General features: G+C 42.5%; 1 protein-coding gene across 1 annotated transcript in view; it reads left to right on the top strand.

Annotated features, from left to right (window-relative positions):
* Nucleotides 1–9,675, top strand: part of ARMC2 (armadillo repeat containing 2) — an 89,960-nt gene extending 80,285 nt beyond the window's left edge. The window contains exons 15-17 of the mRNA XM_015572718.1: nucleotides 2,220–2,400; nucleotides 2,755–2,915; nucleotides 9,270–9,675. Of these exons, the coding sequence (XP_015428204.1) occupies nucleotides 2,220–2,400; nucleotides 2,755–2,915; nucleotides 9,270–9,427 (500 nt within the window). The 3' untranslated portion in view covers nucleotides 9,428–9,675. The remainder of the gene's footprint in view (nucleotides 1–2,219; nucleotides 2,401–2,754; nucleotides 2,916–9,269) is intronic.
* Nucleotides 9,676–19,699: the final 10,024 nt, after the last annotated feature.

Raw genomic sequence — 19,699 nt, 5'->3', positions numbered from 1 at the left:
GTGCTCCCTCTCCCTCATGAGAGGTCTTCTGATATCTGAGAAAGGAGAGAGAGAGAGAGAGAGAGAGAGAGAGAGAGAGAGAGAGAGAGAGGAAGTCATCTATACTAATTTGCTCATTTCTGTCCTTGGGAATAGTTACTCAAGAGACTGTCTCCTTTAAGTACTAGAATGCCCATTACAGTACTGCTTGTCATAGCAAAAGATGGAAACAACTTAAATGTCCATCAACAGGCAAGAGGATAAGCACATTGTGGTTTATTCGTGCCATAAAATGTCCTACAGCAACAAATAAATGAACTAGCAGTTCATGGACCAACATGGATCAACCTCAAACACCTAAGCTAGGAGCAAAAATGTTAGTGATAGGGGGATATATACAGAATAATGCCATTAAGGCAAGTTTTAAAATATGCAAAACAATCTTGGGTATTGTTTATGTCATGTGCTCATATAATAATGGTGTAAGGTATCAATGGTATTTGAAACGGATAAACTCCACATTTCAGGTAGAAATTATCTTTGGAAGGGAAGGAATGTCCAGATATATAAAATTGGATTTGTAATGTTTACTTCCTTGAAAAAGAAAGTTTCATATGTACAGTGGTCCTTTCTCTTTTGAATGCATTTGATCTCCATCTTCCTTTGCAAATTCAGACCTTTCTTACATTGGGTGGCAGTTACACAGGAGTTTATACTAGCCATCCTTTGTATGTTTCAAATAGCTCATGTAAGATTAATAACTAAAAATATGTTGATGTAAGAAATGTCCAAATCTGTAGAGAATTTTTATGAACTGATTTGAGCCAAACTGACACCATGCACTGGGGAGCAAAATCTCAAATGCTCCTGAGAATAACGAGTTTATGGGTTCTCTTGTGCATTTGAAAGTAAGGAAGGGGTGTAAGGAGAATTAGGTGAGGATGGGAGAAAGCCAGGCGGGAACTGGGCCACAAGATAATATGCTTTCTTAAGGGTGTTACCCCTCTGAGGGTGTTACTTCTGGCATCTCAAAGGTGTGTGGCCCTAGATGCAGCAGACCAGTGGACAGGGCCTCGCTTAAAACCTTTAAGGAAAGAAGGTATAGGCCTGGGGTGTGACTGCCCTCCACGGCCTTCCCAGTTAAGGATTGATGGTTTATCACAGCACCCCTTTCTCTTCCACAAATACCCAATTGCCCATGTTTATGGCAGAAAATTTAGATAATAGAGACAGAGAGGGACAGCAGCACAGGCCGTCTCGCACCATCTCACTTCCGCAGAGCTAACTCCTCCACCCTGGTGTACGGTCTTTGGACTCTTAGGAACACACGTGTGTGAGGCAGCCTTTGCCAAGCTCACCCCCGGGCCCGTCCGTGGGGCCCAGGTCAGAACAGGGTGGCCACCTCCCAGGTGAGCAGGAAAAGGGAGGAGACAGAAAACACACCTATCCCTTCTCCCCAGCCCTGACCCAGGCCCTGCTGGGGACTGGAAATAAGACAATGGGTCCCATTCCCAGGAGTCAGGGAAACCGCTTCCCAGAGGCAGGGAGAGGTCCTCACTTGCGATGTCCCCAGCCCCGGCAGTCCTGCCTGGCCACAGCCTGGTTTCCAGGATTCTGATGAAGACTTCTGTGGCCCTGGAGGACTTGGGGGAAGATATCATCAGGAGCCCTCGCCAGGGCCGTGTATTTAGAGAAAAATGCTGCTGGAGATTCCAAAGGCCTGTGAGCCTGGCAGGCGTGGCTCAGTGGTTGAGCTTGACCCATGAACCAGGAGTTCAGGGTTCGATTCCCAGTCAGGGCACGTGCCTGGGTTGTGGGCTCGATCCCCAGTGTGGGGCGTGCAGGGGGCATTCAATCAATGATTCTATCTCATCATTGGTGTTTCTATCTCTCTCTCCCTCTCCCTTCCTCTCTGAAATCAATAAAAATATATTTTTTTTTAAAAAAAGGCCCATGAGATGTTAAAGATGAGCGTCACCTGCATGGCTGGAGTCCATGGCGCCCTCCCTTCCACCAGCAGGGACTTGACTGCAGCCGCAGCTGTGAGAGGGAGCGCTCTGGGGGCCAGGCCAGCATTGTCTGGGGACAGAGGAGCCGGGGGGAGCAGGTCACTGCTGGGCTATGGGCAGCAACGCCTTAGGAAGAAAAGGTTAAATCCCCTGGCAGGGTTTGCTGTTTTTTGCAAGCCACGCCCATTCCCCTTTGCCCTTTCCCCTTCAATGAGGGGGAATGAGCCACAGCTGAGCACCCCCGCTTGACGGGTCCGCGTGTGTTCTCTGCCCTCCCAGTACACAAGTTCATGATCGCGCTGCTGGACGCCAGGCATCAGGACCTGTGCTTCTCTGCCTGTGGCGTTCTCCTGAACCTCGCCGTGGATAAAGACAAGCATGCCATCCTAAAGGAAGGAGGCGGCGTTAAAAAGTAAGTGTGGAGGCACAGAGTCCTGCCTCTCTCAGGTTCAGAGGGCACAGCTCTCTGAGGAGTGTAGGCCCCTCTGGCCCTTCCTCCAGGCCAGCAGGATTTCAGCGTTTGGAAGAGCTGAGTTAGGGCCGAAGAGGGTACTTGGGTCCCATTGGACCCTTACACTAATTCAGAAGTAGATTACGGTGCCTTTGGAGCCATTTACCTTTGTAGATATGAAAATATTGTAAAGAATCACTGGATGATACACATTACATATAAATATGCAGAAGGATAATGATCATTGTGCTAGAAATGTGCAAGTTAAGGAGAGCCTGACCTAATAACTTCGCAATTTGACTTCCGTTACCCCAGGTTAGTGGGTTGTTTGAGAGACTTTGGTCCGACGGACTGGCAGCTGGCCTGCTTAGTTTGCAAAACGTTGTGGAACTTCAGTGAAAATACCACGAACGCCTCGTCGTGTTTTGGAGATGAAGACGCTAACACGCTCCTAGTCCTGCTGTCAGCATTCCTAGGTAAGCCTCCCCGCTGTGAGTCTGTAAGTGTTCTCCAAGTAAGATTGTTTTCCTGTGCCCTGTGTGGTTAAAGATTGGTATGCATTTGGGTGGTTATATTTCTACAAGCAACAGCAGCCTGTTAGAGATGATTATAATTTAGAAATATCTGGGAGGGGCTGAATGTTATTTGCAATTGGGGGTACAAAAACTTAATTCACTGGACACTGTTGTGCTTTCTTCTGTGGCTTTTCTCTTCTCTCTCTTTCTGCTCTTCCTATAGATTGCACAAATATAAGCTTCTATTGTTTAAAGGTATATACACATCATTGTAATCGAGAAAATGTGGCTAAAAGCTACTCTGAATTGAGTCATGCTGCTAAGTGACACTATACACGGTAGTGAGCAGCTGTGTTACTGGTCCACATTGGCTCAGGGCGTCTGAAACTGCTTGACCTCACAGTGGGGCCCGTACCCTGAAGGTGGGAAATCACTGATACGCACTGGAGGAAAGAGGACAGCTTCTTCCATTTTTAAAATGCCCATTTTTTACAAGAATTGTTCTCATGCTGGGCAGGGGAACAGGGACTGGGGGCAGTAGATGAGTGTTTTCAATAACCCTTTTCCGCCCCCCCAACGGAGAAGGGCCTGCCCTCACCCAGCCAGTTTTGCACAGGCAAGGGCTGTGGAAAGGTGCCGTTTGTTCGTGAGCTGGGGTTCAGGTGGCGTCGTTTGATGAGAGAATCTCTCAGAACCTCTTTTCACCTCTGAAACGGGGCCCTGATCATTGCTGCCCGGCTGCAGGGAGTCACGGGGACCAAACACAATCTGAGAGCACAGGGGAGAGACCCAGGGTTCTGAGTTTAAGTCCCCGTGTTGGCACTTTCCACAGAGAGGTTTTAGCCTCCCTCGCCTGAGAGGACCTGGTCTATTGGTGTCCACTTCGCAGAGCTGCTGGGTGAGAAATGAACTGACCTGTAGAAAGAGCCTGATACAGAGCCTGACAGGGGGCAAGCCCTCGAAACGTGGTCGTGAAGGCGCTTTGTAAATCCTGAGTGTTGTAACGATGCGGGGTTAAACAGGAACTTAGCACTAGAAGGTGTGCTGCCTTCCAGATAAATATGATGTTGTGCGTCTGAGGGTAAGGACAGACGAGAGTGATTTAAATCCCCGAGGTTTGCGTCTGCTCTCTGGACCCTATGCTTTTGCCCTGTGGCCCGGAGCAACTTGCTTTCACTCAGTTCTTCATTCATTGTGGTGGAGCAGTGGGATCCGCTGCGGAATTTAAGAAAAACACACTTATCCTGGCCCCATCCCCAGGAACTCTAATTCGGGAGCTCTGGGGAGAGGTCCATAACCTGTTTGTCACAAGGTTCACAGGTGAGTCTGCTATGCGGCTGGCCGGGTTGAGAAGAACCTGTGCCCTGGTTAATGAGTTAAAGGGAAGGGGGCACCGAGGAGGAAGCCAGGAACCCAGCAGGGTGCCAAAGCCTGCCAGAGGGCCCCTGGGAGTGCCCTAGGAGGATCCAGAGTCCCCAGGGCCCTCCGTGGCAGGCTCCATCGCCCTGCCCTGCGGGAGGCCCAGCTCACTCTGTCCCTCTCGGCTCCTGCTGATTCAGGGCTTCAACTACCTTACTGTTCTCAGCGAGTGCAACTGCGGTTGCCCTGCTGTGGGAGCATCCCCTGTCCCCCATCTGGGGAGAAGGTGTGATTGGGTGCGAGAGTCGCTCTCCAGGCCGTAGGGCTGCCTCCACCACAGGCTCTCTGTGGCTTCCTTTGGCACCTAAGTCTGGGCAGTCAGCCATAACTAACGGGGATGAGGGGCCATGGGGCACAAGGATGCTTAGAAGGGGGCGTGGGCATGGCAGGCTTTTCGGCAGGGGCAGCACACCCAGCAGGCCTGGGGACAGCGGGCCTACCACACCCCACCCTCAGCCTCCCCTTAGAGCAGCGGTTCTCAACCTGTGGGTCACGACCCCTTTGGTGGTCGAACGACCCTTTCACAGGGGTCGCCTAAGACCATCCTGCATATCAGATTTTACATTATGATTCATAACAGTAGCCACATTACAGTTATGAAGTAGCAACGAAACTAATTTTATGGTTGGGTCACAACAGGAGGAACTGTATTTAAAGGGCCAGAAGGTTGAGAACCACTGCCTTAGAGCCTCGTCGGCCTCCAAGTGTGCTTCCCCAATCCCAGCACCTTTAAGGTGCACATGCCTGACCTGCCTTGCCAGGCCCTCCTCAGAGAGCTTTTCTAGCCCCCTGTCTAATCGTCGGAAATCTGTACTCATATAGCAGTTAATCTTGAGCTGTGTGACTTCTCCTGTGCTATTGTTTTGTGTCTTTTATCTTATTTCCCCACTCCAGCTGGGCCAGTTTAGGGAAAGGATATTGCCTCATACCAAGTAGGTTCTTGGTAAATGCTTGTGGATGGACTCACGTGAGTAGTGCCTTTGTTTTAATAGTGCTGTCGACTTTCAAAAGCACGTTCGTTCTAACCTCAGACGATCTCTCTGAGGTCATCAGCTCGGTGACAGGAGAGGAAGGGAGGTCTGAGAGGGTTCAGTGACTGGCCTAGGGTCAGAGTGTAGCAAAGCCAGGACTTCCCATCAGAAGGTAAGCACCTGGCCCTGTGCTTTTCTGCTGTTCCAGGGCAGGGTGCCCCCTTACCCTGCCGTGGGAGGGGTTGTGGCAGGGCTCATAAAAGGAAACACAGCCCATCAGGCAGCCGGACTCCAGCACAGCCTCAGGGCTTCTCACGGGGTCATGCCCTGAGGGCCTGGCTTTCTTCTCCCCAGTGTGGACCTCAGACCCCTTGCTTCTGACAGGGTGGGAGCTGTGTCTGGCCTGTCGGTTGGGTGGCAGCAAATGTATATGAAGTCTAGAGTGTATTTGAATTTCAATTTTCTTACAAAGATAGCTAAAAAACAGGCCATTTTGAAAACAGGATGAGCTGTTAAATAACAGAGTCTTGTTGAAGTGTGAGCACTGTTTTTAGAAATAATGGCAAGGCAATTCATAAATCAATATCAGTTACCCAACTTTTTCTTGATGGGTACTGGGGGGAAAAAAATGGATGAAGTAATGGTCCACTACATGGCTGGGATGCCAGGATGTTGGCAGTCTTTTTGGAAAGTGTTTAAAAAGAATGTTGTCTAAAACCTCCAGAGGTATTACCATCACTTCTTGTAAACTCACTAGCAGCGTGTTTACCTTCAAGATTTAAGTGCTGGGCCCTAGCACACTCCTCCACCAGGGGCTTCTCTCAGCGGAGAGGGCAACCGGCGGCCAGAGTGTGCAGGCCGTCACTGTGAGTGTAAAACGCGCTGGGCTTTTATGGTCATGATGAGGTACATGGAACTTAGCATCTAGGGTGCACGGCAAGGGGTGGAGTGGGGCCCAGCATGCAAGTCAGAGAGTCCCCTGGTCCAGCCAAAGGGCCAGCAGCAGGTGCTCCCGAACATGCGGGGACTGGGCCTTATAAGAAAATAGGGCAATAGCAGGGCCTGTAAGGAGCTACCTGGTGCTGAGCAGCAAGCTGAGAGCTCCTAATGATGCTGTGAGACGTCAGTTACGGAGACTGTTCCAGGGACCCCTGACCAATGTGTTGATCCTCTCTAATACGCTGCCCGAAACACTCTTATTTGGAAGTGTGCTGGGCACACAGAGCGCTGAGGGGGATTGCTTTTCTAAATCCGTGCTTTTCACCCTGTGACCGGCATCTTGAACAAATGAAGTAGCAAAGAAGAAAATATCAGGCTAGATAACACGCATAAGGATAAGTATTCGATTATAAGACATTTGTTTACTTGTAGAGAAATTTGTGTACAGTTATAATGTAATATGTATTTCTTAAGTCCTGGTAAAAAAAAAAAGCTTAAAGATGATAAAATCTAAATTTTTCTTGCATTCGTCTCTGCCACTCTTTGTACTACAAAAGTTACACATTTTTATACCTCGTGTAATATGGCATTGAAAAAATGTATTGCATTTGCTGTGTTTACTTTGAAATTTCAGCTTGCTTTTCTCTTACCTGTAGCTATTTGGCCACTTTTATTATCTTGTCTAACTCAGTTTAGAGTTAATAGGGTCCAAGTATAGATTAATAATAGGCTGAGCCCCAAGAAAAGTAACATAGTCTTGATATTAGATATTTTTAAAAATAAATTTTTTTATTGATTTTAGAGAGGAAGGGAGAAGGAAAGAGAAAGAGAAATATCTATGATGAGAGAGAATCATTCATCGGCTGCCTTCTGCACACCCCACACTAGGGACCGAGCCTGCAACCCAGGCGTGTGTGCCCTGACCGGGAATTGAACTGTGACCTCCTGGTACATAGGTCAACACTCAATCACTGAGCCATGCCAGCCGGGCTAGATATTTTTTCTAAAGCATCAAAATAGAGGTTTGCTAAAACCACCAACTCTAAACAAGGCCTGGGCAGAGGAAGGGACTGTGAGGGGCATGGGTAGCCCTCAGCCCTAAGTGTCTTAGGAAAGAGAATTTATTTTTTAAAAAATATAGTTTTATTGATTTCAGAGAGGAAGGGAGAGGGAGAAAGATATGGAAACATCAATGATGAGAGAGAATCGTTGACTGGCTGCCTCCTGCACGCCCCCTACTGAAGATCGAGGCCGCAACCCCGGCATGTGCCCTTGACCAGAATTGAACCCGGGACCTTTTAGTATGCAGGCCAATGCTCTATCCACTGAGCAAAACTGGCAAGGGCAAGAGAATTCATTTCTAAATGCAAGTTTAGGGCTTAGAAAATCAAGAGAAAGACCTAGAACTCTGAAACCACGGAGTCTCACAGACCCCGCTGGTGCATAAGGAGCCCGATGGGGAGGGCCGGTGAAGGCGTCACACACTGTCAGCGCCCTCCTCCCGAGGCCTGGCTCCTTTGTGGGTGAGGGCATCCAGGTCTGCTCCCGGGGCGCCTTGCTGAAGTATCTGCCCAGCACTTTTCTCCGAGATGCCCACTGGGTGGAGAGGTGAGGAGGAGAGAGGAGGGGAATGCACACGCTGGAATCCAGGCTCCCTTACCTTACGCTGGGTGGGACACCCATAGCGCCCAAGTGCACAGAGTGTACAGAAATATTCAGTGCAGACAACCTGTGTACACAGTAATGAAGCAGTCTGTAAAGGGATTTTAATTAGCCCCATGAGGAAAGTTTCCAAATTATGTAAGTGGCCATATTTGTTGTCATTTTAGGACTTAGTGGTTACCATTGAAGAAGGCCACCTCAGCCACAGACCTGGCAGGCGGCAGAGCCCGCCTTCTGACCGGCAGGCCGGGGCCTCTTCCTACAGTGCTCCCCCTGGGGTGTGAGGCCCCGTGAACAAGCGAAAACGCGGCGGCGGGCCAGCCGCAAGCCTTAGTGGCCATTTATCTCCCTACTCGGATAGATATACTCGAGATGTTTACAGAATTCAGGATGTCTTTGGATTAAGAAGCTAATTAAAATTGTAATTTTGCATTTTTTTTTACAAGTGCTTTTCTGCATTATCCATGGACTCACTTGGGATTCTCATACTCGTTGGGATACTCAGGTTCTCCCACTTTTCACTGTTATGGGTCAGAACACAGGGCCGGGTGGTTGTCTCTTTAAGGAAGTATGTCCAGGCTGCTTTGAAGACAGCAAATTGATTTTTAGTAAAATTTTAAGTGTCAAATGCAACTGTGCTGCTTTCCCAAAAGATTTCCTGACTCCTTTTATACCTGCCAACCACTGAAGTAATTAACTTTTTTAATGCACAGGTAAGGAAGTGGCCTATTAATACTTTGTTCTGAGCAATTGTGACCTGACTTTTAGATGGGGAGTTATTTATACACATAGGAGATTAGTTGAAATAAAAGCTCAATGCAATTTAGAATTGTTTGAGAAGATTATTGTCCTTTTTTATTAAGAGACTAAAATATACTTATTGTAAAATATGTGTAAAGAACAGAGAGTAGTAACCAGTTTGGCTCAGTGGATAGAGCGTTGGCCTGCAGACTGAGGGGTCCCAGGTTCGATTCCGGTCAAAGGCATGTTACCTTGGTTGCGGGCACACCCCCAGTAGGAGGTGTGCAGGAGGCAGCTGATCGATGTTTCCTTCTTATCGATGTTTCTAACTATCTCTCTCCCTTCATCTCTGTAAAAAAACAATAAAATATATTTTTAAAAAAAGAACAGAGAGTAAAGAACTTCTCTAAGAAAAAGCCTGTCTAAACAAAATCAGGAAAGAAAAGCCCTTTAACCCACAAATCCTAGCTGTGTCATGTTGGAATTAGGGATGGCCCAGGATGAGTTGCCATCAAAAATTAATCTTTATTAAATAGGATTATATTTTCAAATAATTGCTGTAATTTTAACTTTTCCGATACAGATGAAGATCTAGCACTGGATGGCAGTTTTGACCACGACCTAAAAAACTATCACAAACTCCATTGGGAAACAGAATTCAAGCCTGTGGCACAGCAGCTTCTAAACCGAATTCAGTCTCATCACACCTTCCTGGAACCCCTGCCTATTCCTTCTTTCTAACATGATGCAAATTAACACCGGAAACAGGAAGTCAGGTCGCCTTCATTCTTAAGAAGTGGTAACAAACATGAACATTTTTTTTCAATATTAACAAATATTGAAAAATTTTCAGGTACTGATGTTAGTGAGTAGTTGAACTATTTTAAAAGAAATAAGCATTTCTTCTTGTTAGGTATTATGGGAAAATGAATGTACATGTACTTTCTCCTATGAGAAATGTAAGATAAAAAAAATATATGCATGGTTTTTATAAGTAAATGACTTTTTCTTCTATTCTCTAGTCAATAATTTAGTTCTAGTCTTAAAATTCAGATTTCACAATTCTGGAATTTAAGTGCCTGTCACCCAGTAGGTAAATGAACCTTATGATGAAGACTATTCCATTTTTTTACATAGAAAGAATGGTGGTCAACACTGTTAGGAATACATTACTACATAAGCCTCTATATGAATTCTTATGTCATCCTATATAATAAAAGGCTAATATGCAAATCGACCGAATTACAGAATGACCGGTTGCTATGACATGCACTGACCACCAGGGGGAAGACACTAAATGCAGGAGCTGCCCCCTGGTGGTCAGTGCGCTCCCACAGGGAGCGCTGCTCAGCGAGAAGCTGGGCTCACGGCTGGCGAGCTCAGCAGCAGTGGTGGGAGCCTCTCCTGTCTCCACGGCAGTTGGACATCTCGAGAGGGCTCCCAGACTGCAAGAGGGCACAGGCCGGACTGAGGGACCACCCCCCCCCCCGCAGTGTACAAATGTCATGCACTGGACCTCTAATCTAATAATAACTTTCTAATTAGACACCAATATTTTTGTGGTTCTCATATTAAGAGAAGTAAGCAGAAAAATTAGGGAAGGCCACTTTGGGCCATCTACTCTTTCGTTTGTTTTTTAAATCTTTATTTTTGAGAGAATTACAGATGTCCTCCTTTTCTTGCCCCCATTGCCCCACTCCACCCAGTTCTCACCCCATCCTAGGCCTTCACCAGCCTACTGTCTGTGTCCATAGGTAATGCATAGATGCATATAAGTTCTTTGGTTAATCTTCCTGAACCCGCTCCTGCCTTCCCTCTGAGATTCGTCAGTCTGTTCCATGTTTCCAACACTTATTTTCTGTTTTGTTTTTAGCCATCCTAATGGGTATAAAGTAATACCATTGTGGTTTTGACTTGCATTTCTCTATTAATTACTGATGCTGAGTATCTTTTCATATGTTTGTTGACCATTTGTATATCATCTTTGGAAAAATGTTATGCAAACCCCCTGCCCATTTTATAATCAGGTTTGTTTTGTTGTTGTTGAGTTGAAGGTGTTCTTTATAAATCCTGGATATTAACTCCGTACCAAATATATGATTTGCAAATATTTTCTCCCATTACATGTGTTGCCTTTCCACTTTGTTGATTGTGCCCTTTGATGCACAGAAGTTTTTAAGTTTGATGTAGTTTCATTTGTCAATTTTTTTCTTTTGTCTTTGCTTTGGTGTTGTGTTATATCTGAGAAATCACTGCCAAATCCAATGTTCTAAAGCTTTTCCCCTTACATTTTCTTCTAGAAATTATATAGTTTTAGTTCTTATATTGAGGTCTTTAATCCATTTTAATTAAGTCTTGTATCTGGTGTAAGGTAAAGGTCTAGCTTCATTCTTTTGCACGTGAATGTCCAGTTTTCCCAGCACAATTTGTTGAAGAGGCTGTCCTTTCCTCAATTCATGTCAAAGACTAGATGATCACATAATGAGGGTTTATTTCTGGGCTCTCTGTTCCATTCCTTTGGTCTATATGTCAGTCTTTATGATGGTACCACATTGTTTTGATGACTGTAGCTTTGTGTAATATGTTTTGAAATAGGACATGTGCAATCTCCAACCTTGTTCTTTTTCAATATTGTTTTGACTGGGTTCTTTGAGACTTCATATGAATTTTAAGATGGATTTTTCTATTTCTGCAAAAAAAAGAGGCACTTTTTAGAGATTGCATTGAATCTATATGTTGTTTTAGGCAGTATTGACATCTTAACAATATAAAGTCTTTCAATCCATGAATAACAGGATGTCTTTCCATTTATTTGTGTCTTCTTTAATTTCTTATAGCAGTGTTTCAGTTTTTAAGGTACAACTTTTTCAACTCCTTGGTTAACTTTATTCCTAAGTATTCATTATTTTTGATGCTATTGTAAATGGAATTGTTTTCTCTATTTCCTTTTCAGATTGTTCATTTTTAGTGTATAGAAATGCAACTTATATTTGCATGATGCTTTTATATTATTAAATTTGATTGGATTTATTAGTTCTAACAGGTTTTTTTGTGTATAGAATCTTTAGGGTTTTCTACGTATAAGATCATGTCATCTGTAAACAGAGATAATTTCACTTTTCCTTTCCGCTTTGGATGCCTTTTCTTTTTCTTGCCTAATTGCTCTGGCTGGGATTCCGTGCTATGCTGTATAGGAGTGATGAGAGTAGGCATCCTTGTCTTGTTTCTTTAGAGGAAAAGCTTTCAGTCTTTCATCAAGTACGATATTAGCTGTCAGCTTTTCATGTATAGTCTGTATTACATTGAGGTAGCTTTCATCTACTCCTGATTTGCTGAGTGTGTGTTTAATCATGAAAGGGTGTTTAATTGCATCAAATGCTATTTACGTATCAATTGAGATCATCATGTTTCCCCCCGCTTCATTCTTTAATGTGGTGTATTACATTGACCAATATTTGTACTTTGAAACATCTTTACACTCCAGGAATATCCCGCATAATCCTTTTAATGTGCTATTAAATTTTCTTTGCTGGTATTTTGTTAGATTTTTGCATCAATATTCATCAGGGACATTGGTCTGTAGTTTTCATTTCTCATAGTGGTGTTCTCTCTTTGCTTTTTGGGAAGAGTGTGAGGATTGGTGTTAATTCTCCTTTAAATGTTTGGTAGAATTCTCCAGCAAAACCGTCTCAGCCTGGGCTTTGTCAGGAGGTTTTAAATTATGGATGCAATCTTGAGTGTCTCCGTTATCCAATTTGTTGGTATACAATTATTTATAAGAGTCTCTTATAAATCCTTTGTTTTCTTGTTACATTGGTTAAATGTCCCCTTCTTCATTTCTGATTTTACTTATTTCAGTCTTCTTTTTATTTGGGGGGATTTTTTTATTTTATATTTTTATAAACAATATTTATTTTTAAAATTTATTTTTCAAATTCAGTTGACATATAATATTAGTTTCAGGTTTACAACATAGTGATTAGATATTTATATACCTTACAAAGTGATCACCCTGGTAAGTCTAGTACCCATCTGACAGCATACATAGTTATTACAAAACTAGAGGCCCAGTGCACAAATTCGTGCATGGGTGGGGTTTGGCTGGCCTGCCCTGATTGGGCAATAGGGCCAGGACAGGTAGGGGTGGGGCCGCAGGTGGTTGGCAGGCCGGCCCCATCCTCTGGTCAAACCTCCAGTGGAACTCACAGATGAGGGGACAATTTGCATACCAGCCTTTTCTTACATAGGATTAGTGACTATATCCCCTGTAATGTACTTTTCATTCCTGTGACTATTTTAATAACTGGCAATTTGTGCTTCCCTTTTAACTTTTCACCCATTCCCCAACACCCGTCTCAGCTGACAACTACCAATTAGTTCTCTGTATTCTCTAGGATATGAGTTTGTTTCTGTTTTGTTTGTTCATTTATTTTGTTATTTTTAGATTTCACATATAAGTGAAATCATATGGTATTTGTCTTTGTCTAACTTATTTCACTTACCATAATACCCTCTAGGTCTATTTTTGCAAATGTTAAGATTTCATTCTTTTTTATGGCTGAGTGATATCCCATCATATATGTACCACATCTTCTTTATCCATGGGCACTTAGGATGCTTCCATATAGCTTGGTTATTATAAATAATGCTGCAATGAACATAGGGGTGCATATATCTTTTTGAATTAGTGTTTTAGATTTCTTCAGATAAATGCCCGGAAGTGGAATTACTGAGTCATAATGATAGTTATATTTTTAATTTTTTTGAGGATAGTCTATACTGTTTTCCATAGTGGCTGCACCAATTTACAATCCCACCAACAGTTGCATGAGGGCTCTCTGTTTTCAATGTCCTTGCCAACACTTGTTGATTTATTGATGATAGCCATTCTGACTGTTGTGAGGTGATATCTCATTGTGGTTTTAATTTGCATTTCCCTGATTATTGATGTAGAACATGTTTTCATATGCCTATTGGCCATTTGTCCTCTTTGGGGGGAAAATGTCTATTCAGTTATTCTTTGCATTTTAATTTATATTATTACTAGAGGCACGATGCACAGATTCATGCACATTGAAAGGAAATTAATTAGAAGGTGGTTGGTGGGGTGGGACTGGGTGAGATGGGCCGGACACACCCTGGAGCCAACATCCCACCATCTCTCCTCAGCCGGCCGCACCTGGGGTGACACCAGGGCTCGAAGGGCATCTGCGGAGTGAGCGGGGTCCCTCCGGCAGGTGGTGTCCCTTGGCCTGGCCTGTGGGGATCAGGCTGAAACCAGTAGTCTGACATTCCCTGAGGGATCCTGGAGTGCGAGAGGGCACCCTGCAAAGTTGCTATCACTGAGCAGCTCTTGTGTTGAGCATCTGCCCCCTGGTGGTTATTGTGCATCATAGCTACCGGCTGGTTGGCTGATTGCTTAGGCTTTTATATATAGATTATTATTTTAAAATATGTTTTTATTAACTTTAGAGGGATAGAAACATTTATGATGTTAGCTATGGATTTGTCATGTATGGCCTTTATTATGTTGAGATATATCCACTCTATCCCCCAATTTGCTGAGAGTGCTTATCATAACTGGATATGGGATTTTGTCAAATGCTTTTTCTACATCTATTGATATGATCACATGGCTTTTATCCTTCATATTATTTATGTGCTGTATCACATTAATTGATTTGTGAAAATTATAGGTCAATATCCTTCATGAACATAGATGCAAAAATCCTCAATAGACATGAAAATATGTTCAACATCACTATCAGGGAAATTATTTCTAATTTCATATCATTGTGATGAGAGAAGTTGCTTGATATGATTACAGTTTTCTTAAATTTATTGAGACTTGTTTGGTCTAAAATGTAGTCTATCCTGAAAATATGTTCCATGTGCACTTCAAAAGAATGTATATTCTGCTTGTGGGTGAAATCCTCTAAAAAGATTAACTCCATCTGGTCTAAGGTGTCACTTAAGGTCACTATTTCCTTGTTGATTTTCTGTCTGTCTGACTTATCCATTGATGTCAATAGAGTGTTAAAGTTCCCTACTATTACTGTCGTACTCTCATCAGCACAGGGTGGGCAAAAGTTGGTTTGCAGTTATGAGTATGCAAAACAGTTTATTTTTGTATTATTTATTATTGTATTATTTTCCATATGAACAAGTGTAAACCTACTTTTGCCCCACTCTGTATTTGCTTCATGAATTTAAGTGTTCCTACATTGAATCCATAGATGTTTGCAAGAGTTATAGTTATTGGATTGACTCCTTTATGAGTATGAAATACCCTTCTTTGTCTTTTGTTACAGTCTTTTTTTTTAAAGTCTATTTTGTCTGATAAAGTATTGCTACCTCAGCTCCTTCCCTCCTCCCATTTTCATTGCAATATCTTTTCCCATTCTTTACTTTCAGTCTGTGTGTCCTTCTATCTGAAGTAGGTCTCTTGTAGGCAGCATATGTATGAGCCTTTTTATCCATTTAGCCACCCCTATGTCTTTTGATAGAAACATTTGAACCATTTATATTTAAAGCAATTATTGCCATTTTATTGTTTTCTAATTATTTTTTGTAGTTCTTCTCCTTACCTTTCTTATTCTCCTGCTCTATTCACCTATAAGTTGATGTCTATCTATAGTGGTGCTTGGATTACTTTTATTTTTTGTGTATTTCTTGTAGATTTTTGGTTTGTGGTTTTCATGGGCTTCATACATACCAATAGCAATCTGTTTTCATTGATGGTTGCTTAAGTTTGAACACATTCTAAAATCAGTACAATTTTTACTCCATGTTTGTTTTGGTCATTATTTTTTACTTCTTTTTTGTGTGTATTCCTTAATTTATTTTTATAATTACACATGATCTTGTTATTTTTGCCTTTTAACATTTGTAGTAGCTTTATAGTTAGTTGATTGATCCACGCTTTTATTTGTTTGCCTTTGTCAGTGAAATTTTTTTCTCTTTTTTTTTTCTATATTTTAAAATCTTTTCTTTGTAAAGAAGTCCCTTCAACATTTCTGTAGTACTGGCTTAGTGGTGATGAATTCTTTGTTTTTTTCTTGTCTGGGACACAATTTTCTCTCCTTCATTTCTAAATGATAGCCTTGGTGGGTAGAGTAGGCCCTTGCTTTTCATCACTGAATATTTTATGCCAATCCCTTCTGGTTTGTAAAGTTTCTGTTGAGAAATCAGCTGACAGTCTTATGGGAGCTCCCTGGTAGGTATCTAATTGCTTTTCTTTTGCTGCTTTTAGGATTCCCTTTTTGCCTTTAACCTTTGGCAGTTTAAATACACATACAGTTTCTTGGTGTAGACTTCTTTGGTTTCATCTTGTTTGAGATGACTCTATGCATTTCCTGGACTTTATCTTTTTCCAATCAAGATGTCAAAGTAGGTAAAACTCTGTGTAGCCCACAATCCTTCTCTGATGCAATCTCCCCTAGTTTCCACAGCCAGATGTTATGGGGACTCCTTTTCCTGGTACTGATGCCTCAGATTGGGAAGCCTGGTATGGGACTGGGGCCCTTTGATTCTCAGGCAGGACCTCTGCAGCGGAGATCTCTCTCCTGAATCTTAATTGAATCTCAATTGCCACACTATGGGTGCAGGACCTGCCTATTCCACTCCTTTGCCCCTCCTACTCAATATGGCTGCTGCTTTATATCCTTATTTATAGGAATTCTGTTCAGTTAGTCTTCAAGTGGCTCTCAATGATGGTTGTTCTATAATTTAGTTGTAATTCTGATGTGGTTGTGGGAGAAGGTGAGCACAGTTTTACCAATCTGCCACCTTGACTGGAAGTCATTTTTTTCTTCGTCTTAATCTAGTTAAGGGTGTGTCAATTTTGTTAATCTGTTCAAACAATTTTTTTTCTGTTGTTTTTCTGTTGTCTGTCTATCTCTGCTCTAATGTTTATTATTTCCTTCCTTCTGTTTGCTTTGGGTTTAGAATGTTCTTCTTTCTCTAGTTCTTTGAAGAGTGAAGTTGTTGATTTGAGATATTTTTCCTTTTTTTTAAGGTAAGAATTTATACCTTCATTCCTATCACTGCTTTTACTACATCCCATAAATATTAGTATGTTGTGTCTTCATTTTAATTTGTCCAATTCAATTCCCTTGCGATTTCTTCTTTGGCTCATTAGTTGATTAAGAATGTGTTGTTTAATTACTACATACTTGTAAATTGTCGGTTTTCTTCCCGCTATTGATTTCTAGTTTCATTGCATTATGATTGAAAAACATTATTTGATTTCAATCTTTTTTTGTTCTTAATCCTCAACCAAGGATTAATTTTCCAATGATTTTTAGAGAGAGTGGAAGGGACGGGGAGAGACAGAGAAACATGGATGTGAGACACCTCTATTGGTTGCCTCCTGCATGCACCCTGACCAGGGCTGAGGATCAAGCCTACAACCGAGGTACATGCTCTTGACCGGAATTGAACCTGGGACTCTTCAGTCTGTGGGCTGATGCTCTACCCACTGAGACAAACCAGCTAGGGCGATTTTAATCTTCTAAAATTTGTTAAAACTTGTTTTATTGCCTAATATGTGGTCAGTCCTGGAGAATGTTCCATGTGCACTTGAGAAGAATGTATATTCTGTTATTGTTGGATGAAGTGTCTGTATGTCTGATCAGTTAAACTAGTCAATAGTGTTCAAATTCTGTTTCCTTATTTCTGCTTGTTTTACACATTATTGGAAGTGGGGTATTAAATCTACTATCCATTACTATCTATTTCGCTCTTCAGTTACGTTGTTTGCTTTATATATTTAGCTTTGGTATTTTGTACATATATCTTTAAAATTGTCATATCTTCACCCTAGTTAGCTTGGCACAGTGCATAGAGCATCAGCCTGCAGATTGAGGCATCCTGGATTCAATTCCGATCAAGGACACATGCCTAGGTTGTGGGCTCTGTCCCCAGTGGGGTGCATGGCAGTCAATCAGTGATTTTCTCTCATCATTCATGTTTCTCTCTCTCTGTCTCTCTCCCTTCCTTTCTGAAATCAATTAAATAAATAAATAAAAGACTGGAATCTTCTTTTAAAATTGTCATATCTTCATGGTGAATTGGCCCTTTTGTCTGATATTAGCATAGCTGCCACTGCTATATTTTAGCTACCATTTGCATATTAATAGCTTTTTCTATCCTTTTACTTTTAGCCTGTGTGTCCTTAGATCTAAAGTTAGTCTTTTTTAGACAATACATACTAGTAGTTGGATCCTTTTTAAAAATTCTATCCAGTGCTGGCTTTGGCAGCACATGTACTAAAATTGGAATGATACAGAGATTAGCATCACCCCTGCGCAAGGATGACATGCAAATTCGTGAAGCGTTCCATATTTAAAAAAAAAAAAATTCTATCCATTCAGCCCGTCTATATCTTTTGATTGTGGACTTCAATGCACTTATTTATATTTAATGTAACTACTGATAGGGAAATACTGTTGTCATTTTGTTCATTGTTTTCTGTATGTTTTGTAGTTCGACCATTTCCTCTCTTACTCCCTTCTCCTTTGTGTTTCATTATTTTTTTTTGAAGTGACATGCTTTGATTTTCTCCTCATTTCCTTTTGTGTAAAATCTAGAGATATTTTCTTTGGTTACCATGCGGATTATATAAAAAAAATCTAAGTCATGACAACTTGAATTGCGTACAAAAACTCCACTCCTTTATCTCTGCCTACCCCCACTTTGTTATTGATGCCACAAATTATACTTTATTTTGTACCTAACAACATAGATTTATAGTTATTTTTTGCCTTTGCTTTTAAAATTCTATACAAAAACTAAAAGTGGTAACTCAGGCATCTGCATTTAGTTTATATTCTGCATTTCTTTATAGTTGGTTCCTAGATTTTTGTTTCTTAGATTGGAGCCATATTCATCTGTTTATATGCCTTGTGAACTTTGTTGAGATTTGCGCATTGGAATAATTGACAAAGGTGTAAAGGCTTGAAGAGGTGCCTATAAGCCTGGCTGGAGGCTCTGAGACCTCCCAAACTTTTTCTGGAGATGTATCTTCTCTGAGTTTGTGTGTGTCCTTTCATTCTAGGATATACATCAGCTTTTAGCTGTCTTAATTTCCCTAAGAGACTTGCCCTGGTTTCTTCTCAGGAACTGTTTCAATTTTTATTGTATTCCTGTCTGTACTCTTTTGCACCCTCTGCTTAAAGAACTGCAGACACCCTGTTCTTCTAACGCACCTGTGCTCTCTTCTGTTTTCAGTGGCTGTCAACCAGCATCCAAATCATACATACCACCACTTCCACTAACTCGCCAGGTCCCTCAGGCAACCTTCACAACAGCCAGAATGTTAGACACAAGTGCTTTCTGTCCTCAGGGAAGAGGCAGGAATTGGAAGTTTCCTCTCAATTGTGTCACACTGCTGGGGAGGGGGAGGGGCTAGGCTGAGCAAAATGCGACAAACTTTTCAGTGCAGCTTCCTCCTGGCTTTGTGTTCACCTGGGTGTTGTAGTTTCCCAACTTGTTTCCAGAGTTTGATCCTTATATTGTTGTTACCTTAGTGTCTCCATGGGGAATGAGCTTCATGGATGATGTGACACCCCATCCACCTGTCTACTGTATTCACTAGTCACAAATAGCTAATAAAACTTCAGAGTATCTATCTATCTATCTATCTATCTATCTATATATAAAAGGCTAATATACTAAGTGTCCATCCGACCAGTAGCTATGACACACACTGACCACCAGGGGGCAGACACTCAACGCAGGAGCTGCCGTGATGCGCAGTGGCCATTTACAGGCACTGCGGAACTGTCGCCCACAAACCAACACTTGGCTTCCCCCAAGTGGGACACAGGCCCTGCCACCACCCCGGAGTGACACCCCCCAAATCACAGCCAACGTTGCCAAGACCCCATGGCACAAAATGTGGCCCAAAGCCCAGCCCAACCCAGAATCGGTGGCTATGGGCACCAGGTAATGACATCACGTAGCAACACCCAGCTTTCTCTCCCTAGCGACTAGCCTCCTTGGAGTTTCTTA

The sequence above is a fragment of the Myotis davidii genome, unplaced genomic scaffold (assembly GCF_000327345.1).
Source record: "Myotis davidii unplaced genomic scaffold, ASM32734v1 scaffold68, whole genome shotgun sequence".
Lineage (NCBI taxonomy): Eukaryota > Metazoa > Chordata > Mammalia > Chiroptera > Vespertilionidae > Myotis > Myotis davidii.
The sequence above is the reverse complement of the archived record's forward strand: the minus strand, read 5'-3'. Positions and strand labels throughout refer to the sequence as shown.